The sequence below is a fragment of the Bidens hawaiensis genome, unplaced genomic scaffold, assembly GCF_021521415.1.
Source record: "Bidens hawaiensis isolate Kalapana, Puna unplaced genomic scaffold, B.hawaiensis_p1.1 tig00025457_1, whole genome shotgun sequence".
NCBI classification, from domain to species: domain Eukaryota; kingdom Viridiplantae; phylum Streptophyta; class Magnoliopsida; order Asterales; family Asteraceae; genus Bidens; species Bidens hawaiensis.
In genome coordinates, this window is record NW_027494071.1 from 182,791 (window position 1) to 189,411 (window position 6,621).

The window sequence follows — 6,621 nt, forward strand, 5'->3', positions numbered from 1 at the left end:
TTTTGGGACGTTGGTTAAGAAGACGCTTGTTGATGGCTCGTTTCATGGTTCTCCGGACGCGAGATTGTTGTATAAATTTAAAGCTTTGCGTGATGCTATCTCTAGATGGGCGATCGATTGTAAAGCCAAAGAAAAGGAGGAAAGGGTTTTATTGGAGCAAGAGTTGCGTGATTTGGACCAAACCATGGAGGTTCGGGATTTGTTGGAAGAAGAGACATGGTCTTTAAGCGAAATTAAAAGACGGCTAGGCGAGTTGGATAATCATTATTACCGGGATTTGAAGCAAAAGGCTCGGTGTAATTGGGCGATTCATGGAGACGAAAATTCACGATTTTTTCACGGTTTTATTAATAAACGTAAAGCTTCAAATTATTTTCCGGGTTTGGAAGTGAATGGGGCGTGGGAAACAAACCCGGTTCTCATTAAAAAGGAAGTTTTGCGTTTCTTTGCTGGGAAGTTTAAAGAATCTATTACACATCGGCCTCGGTTGATTGGGTATGGGTTTTCGGTCTTGTCTTCGGTGGAGGCGGATTTTTTGATAAGTGATTTTTCCGTGCATAAGATCAAGAATGCGGTTTTTGAATGCGGTGGTGACAAAGCTCCTGGGCCGGATGGTTTTAATTTTAGGTTCATTCGGTTTTTTTGGGAGTTGTTCGAGAAGGATTTTGCGGATATTCTTGATCATTTTCATAGTGTTAAAAGTTTTTGCTGGGGGGTTGGTTCGTCTTTTATCACCTTAATTCCTAAGGTAAACAATCCGTCATCTTTGGGGGATTTTAGACCGATAAGTCTCATTGGTTGTATTTTAAAGACTGTGTCGAAGGTGTTAGTGAATCGACTCAAAACGGTTATGAATAAGATTGTCTCAGAGCATCAGTCGGCTTTCTTATCCGGGAGATATATTCTTGATGGCCCTTTGGTGGCTAATGAGGTTATTGCTTGGGCTAAGAAGAGGGAGAGAAGAATTTTTATGTTCAAGATTGACTTCGAGAAAGCCTATGATAATGTGAATTGGGAGTTCTTGTTGTCGGCTCTTTCTCAGATGGGTTTTCCTTCGGTCTGGTGCGATTGGATTAGTGGTATTTTGTTGGCGACCAGATCATCTGTTCTTGTTAATGGATCTCCTACATTCGAATTTGGGTGTCATAAAGGCATTCGTCAAGGTGACCCGCTATCGCCTTTTCTTTTTATTATTCTGATGGAGGCTTTTTCAGGTATGTTGAAACAAGCCTGTGATATAGGTGCGTTTCATGGTATTACTCTTCCTAATGAAGGTCCTACTTTATCCCATCTTTTTTATGCGGATGATGCTATGATTATGGGAGAGTGGTCTTCTTTTAATTTTGATAACTTGAAACGTATTCTTCGCATATTTTACTTGTGTTCGGGGCTAAAGATTAATCTCCATAAATCAGTGTTATTTGGAGTAGGTGTAGAAGATGGTGAGATCGATATCCAAGCTGGTTTCATGGGTTGTAAGCCGGGTAGAATCCCGTTTTCTTATCTAGGGATTATGGTTGGCGCTAACATGAATAGGGTGGTTAATTGGGAACCGGTTGTGTCCAAGTTCAAGAAGAGGCTTTCTAAATGGAAAGTTAATTCGTTATCTATTGCCGGTCGGTTAACCCTTATTAAATCGGTGCTGGATAGTCTTCCCACTTATTATTTTTCGCTTTTTAAGGCACCCAAGAAGGTTACCAATGATTTAGAAGCTTTGATGAGAAGGTTCTTATGGGGTGGTTCGGATGAAGTGAGGAAGATGTCATGGGTGGCTTGGGAGGTAGTCATCAAACCTATAAAAGAAGGGGGTTTAGGTATCGCTCGTTTAGAGGTTAATAATCAAGCGCTGATTACTAAATGGCTTGGGAGATTTCTTAATGATCATCACGCTATGTGGAGAAGAGTAGTGTTGTCTATTCACGGGTCCTCGCGCTGTTGGGGGCTTGCTCCGGTTAATAATGGGGTTTCTGGGGTTTGGAAGAATTGTGTTATGTTTTGGAACAAATTTAAGGTTGATGGTGTGGGTTTTAATAGAGTGATCCGGGCCACAGTTGGGAATGGTCGCCAAGTTCGGTTTTGGATGGATTTGTGGTTGGGTTCGGCGCCGATTATGGACAAGTATCCGTCCTTATATGCGGTAGAAAAACATAAAAATGTCTTGTTAGCAGATCGGTTGGTGGTCACTGGATCCTCTCGTCGCATTGTGTGGGATTGGCTTAGAGCTCCTTGCTCCCAACAGGAGGTGATCGAGAAGCAAGAGTTGGAAGATCTCCTTCAAGGGGTGGTGATGGTTGACCGTGAAGATTCATGGTCTTGGGCGGTTGGTAGCTGCAAAGAGTTCGAGGTTTCGTTGATTAAAAGATGGATGGTGCGGTCCGTTGTGGATGCTGGGAGTTTCGGTTTTCAATGGAGCGATTGGGTTCCGAAAAAATGTAATATTTTTATGTGGAGGGCCGTTCTGGATAGTCTTCCAACAAAGGAAACTTTAGCTAGACGTCATTTGCATTGTGATGATCATAGTTGCGCTTTATGTGAGAGTAATGAGGAATCGCTCGAGCACTTGTTAACCAGGTGTTTCATTTCTATGGCCGTTTGGAATGCGATTGGTTCATGGTGCAACATCCCTAGATCTTTTGTTTTCCATGTCAATGATTTGGTGGAAGTGCATAAGGTTTGTGGTGCGACGGGGAACAAGAGATTGATTATTCATGGCATTGTCATCATTACTTGTTGGAGGATTTGGCGGGCTAGGAATGAAAAGATTTTTTCGGGCAAGAACACTAAGGTGGTAGAAATGGTTGCGGATATAAAATCTTTGGGTTTTCTTTGGTACAAAAATAGATCTAAGATAGGGGTAGTGGATTGGAAAAGATGGTGTTTATTTGATGTAACGTGATTGTTGTTTTTGGTTTTTGGATTTCGGCGTCTTTCTCCGTCTTGGGGAGAGTCGTTGGTTGTGTTTGTTTTTAATGAAAGTCAATTTTCAAAAAAAAAAAACTTATCGTAGTTTTTATTTTCTATTTCCTCCGATCCCTTCATTTATAACGTCAATTCACTTGTTGAAAACATAACGATATTCAATCGTTATAACATACCTGTTAAACGTAAAACAATATTTGCTTGGCGTTCAATGGTGGTACGATTCGATCTCGTAGGGGCGGTAGGAGGAGATCAAGATTCAAATAAAAAGATAATAATTAAAAATTTTGGTTTATCTTTTAATAGTGTTTGAGTTTATCTTTAAGTGTTTTTATTTAGTTTATTTGAATTTAAAGTCGTAGTTGAGTTTGGTTAGGATTGCTATGTATGGATCTATATAAACCCATTAGTTTGTTTATGTTTATTGTGTATCTAGTTTTCTTTATCGTAAGTCGTTTAATAAGAAATGCTCTTCGAGCAAACCGTGAGTCGGTGCGCGTGTGTTGCGTTGTTCTAGATACCCACTTCCAAGTTCAACAATACCGACCTCTTGATACTCCGTTTATAACACAAAACAAGTTGTGTGTCAAAGCCAAACTCATATTGGATAGTTAGGTTAACCTCTTAAAAAGTGGTACATTAGATAGTTAAGTTAAACATATGTGTGCATACAAACATGTGTATTGTGGTACCACAACAACATTAGCAACTCATTATTCTTCAAATAAAAAGCAAACACGATCGGTCAATCATACTAGTGAAAAGCACTGGCTTACACATTTACACTAACTAGTAACCAATTAACCATAAACACTAGTAACCATAAACATGATCCATGTTAATTAGATTTCAAAAGATGCTCACTTGCAACGCTTATAAGGTTAAGGAGAGGTTCATTGGTGATAAGAGTAGCATTAGCAGCAAACTCTTCCTTAACCTCGTACTCAATCGTTAATTTCTGAATACATGATGAACCTGTGGCATCATTTGGATTCTCTTTGATCTCAAACCTTATCCTATATAAGGTAAATCCGATATCAAGAAAACCCCCTTCCACAACTTCGGTTTCTTTGATCATATTCTCATTATCGACCTTTGTAAACTTCTCTTTGTAATTTGGGAAACCTAACCCTGCAAAATGATACTATACCGTCATTTATTCGTGTACAATATATCTACACTCGTTTAAAATATAAATCCAACTCAACCTAACAATTTGTCAATCTACTATCAAATGATATAGCTCACTTGTCCTTAATAAATACGCGGTGAGAGAATAAAAGGAATCCATTTTTGTAACATTTTTTTCCAAGTCTAACTGTGACATGATTTTAATTGCCCCCATTATTTGACGCTTCATGTCAGATTGAAACCAGGCTATCAGTAAGTCAAGTCAGAAAGCCTATTGATTTTATTATATATGATAATAATCAAATACGTACCGGGCTTAAAGGTGAGTTTAACACTGCTTCAAGGAGTTTCCCGACAATGAGCTTTCCTAAGTCAAGAGTGCCATAGAGTGCCCAAGCTTTGCTTGCTGGCACCTTCACTTCTGCTTCTTCTGTTAAGCTTCCAAACAATTTTCTTTGTGGTTGGAGTGTGCATAGGAGGTTAGTTTTATACATAAACATGTCAAAATGGAACAGCTTGAATATGTTGTATTTTTTTTTCCAAAAAAGATTCCAAAATTGTTTCATTTGTCTTTTTATCTCTGTTCATGAGTTTTTTTAAAGGAGGAAAGAAAATGAAAACTAAGGATAGTTAAAAAATGAGTGTTTTTGAGTTTTTTTTAGGATGGAAAGGAAAGAAGTATGAGAAGTTAGGAAGGATTAAATTAGTGTATTTTCCCAATAAGTTATCATCCAAAAAATGGGATGATTACTAAGGATAACATAATTATCCTTTCCTTTCCTTTAATTTCCTTCCAACTCAAGAACACACCTAATTAAAAAAAATATCCTTCCTTTCCCTTCCCTTTCTTATTATTCCCTCTCCTTTCCTTTTCTTTCTTTGGTTAAAGAACTCAAGAACAAGGCGTTATTGTTTCTTCACCACATCCACTTGTTTTTATTAATTTATGTTAGGTTATGTTCAATTTTTTTAAAGAAAAGTTGAATGAATTATCTACTTAATTTTTATATTTATTCGTTCATGTTTATTTGTTATAATTTGGATATTATTTTGTGAAACTTTTTATTTAAGTTAAACTTAAAAGAAAAAAGAATCGTCTAACTAAACTCACACTGACAAATTAAATTATGGTTTGATTACGGGGTTTGTTTTATATTTTACGTTTCTAATATTTAAATATTTTTTGTATTTTAGTTTTATTTATTGTAAGAAAATTAATAACATACATAGGGTTTGATGATAAAAGAGTTTCACAAATAAATGAAATGTTATAACCCGTTTAAAAGCTATTTGGGTTTGATGAAACTTATGGCTCGCTTATTTTTTTTTACTATAAAATTGTTTCATAATTATAAATAGTATCTTTTAAAAAAAATAGATATAGATAGATTATCGATGTTTAACTTGAAAATTATTCAATTTTTTAATATGCGAGGATTGAAAAAGAAAAGTTTTTTTCTGTAATTTTTAAGTAATTATGATGTTTTATAAGTTATTAAAACTTTAAAATTTTAATAAGCAATTTAATTTTCATTTTTCTTTTTTAACGACAAGAAACAAACGTTATTCTCTCTCTCTCTCTCTCTCTCTCTCTCTCTCATGGAAATATATCCCATAATATCTCATTGACTAGCTAGGCAATATTTGTTTTAAAAAATTATCTTTCTAATAAAAGTGACGAGATTTTATGGGGATTTCTCATTCTCGGTGGCATGGCGAGAAAATCCCAGACCTTATCGTTGAGAGAGCGAGAAATGGACGCGTGTAAGATTGACATTGATTAAGCAAATTGTGCGTGTAAGATTGCCAATGGTTAAGCAAATTTGTAAATTCAAAGGTATATTGTGTTATATATCTTACTAGCTTTTGAACCCGTGTTTGCACGGGATTTGTTAAATAATAAAATAAAAAGATCCATTATTTGAAAGAAATGAACAAAATTAAAAGTAAAAATAAAATCTATAGTACAAACAATAAGAAGTCTAGAATCTCAAATTTATAAAATCGATTTTTTTATATACAATATTTACATAAATTGTTTTGACCAATTACCCGTGGGTAACTATGATGAATGAGATGAGGGATTAGAGAATTAGAATGAAAATTATAACCCATTTCTCAAAATTGTTTTGTCACATGACCCATAGATTGTTAGGATAAATAAGATGAGAAATAAGATAATTAGAAATGAAAATATAACCCATTTGCCAAAATTATCTTGACCCATGACCCATGGATTGTTAGGATGAATTAAATGAGAGATTAGAGAATTAGAAATGAAATTATAACCCATTTATCAATATGGTTTTGCTCCATAACCCATGGATAAGTAGGATGAATGAGAAAAGAGATTAGGCCAAGAATGAATGTGGGATTGCCACATTATCTTCATTATTTTCTTTTATTAGTATAGTTAGATTTTGGTTATATAACTATATGATCTCTTTTATCTGAATATGTTTTGGTGCCAAAGCCAAACACATATTGGATAGTTAAGTTAACCTCTTAAAAAGTGGTACATTAGATAGTTAAGTTAAATATATGTTACATACAAACATGTGTATTGTGTTA

General features: G+C 35.3%; 1 protein-coding gene across 1 annotated transcript; it reads right to left on the reverse strand.

The window, feature by feature from the left end:
• Positions 1–3,757: 3,757 nt before the first annotated feature.
• Positions 3,758–4,550, reverse strand: LOC143571655 (norbelladine synthase-like). The gene is made up of 3 exons (XM_077057026.1): positions 4,362–4,550; positions 4,168–4,273; positions 3,758–4,050 (listed from the first exon to the last, which is right to left on the reverse strand). The coding sequence occupies exons 1-3, from the start codon at positions 4,548–4,550 to the stop codon at positions 3,758–3,760; spliced, it is 588 nt and encodes a 195-aa protein (XP_076913141.1).
• Between the last annotated feature and the right edge of the window lie 2,071 nt (positions 4,551–6,621).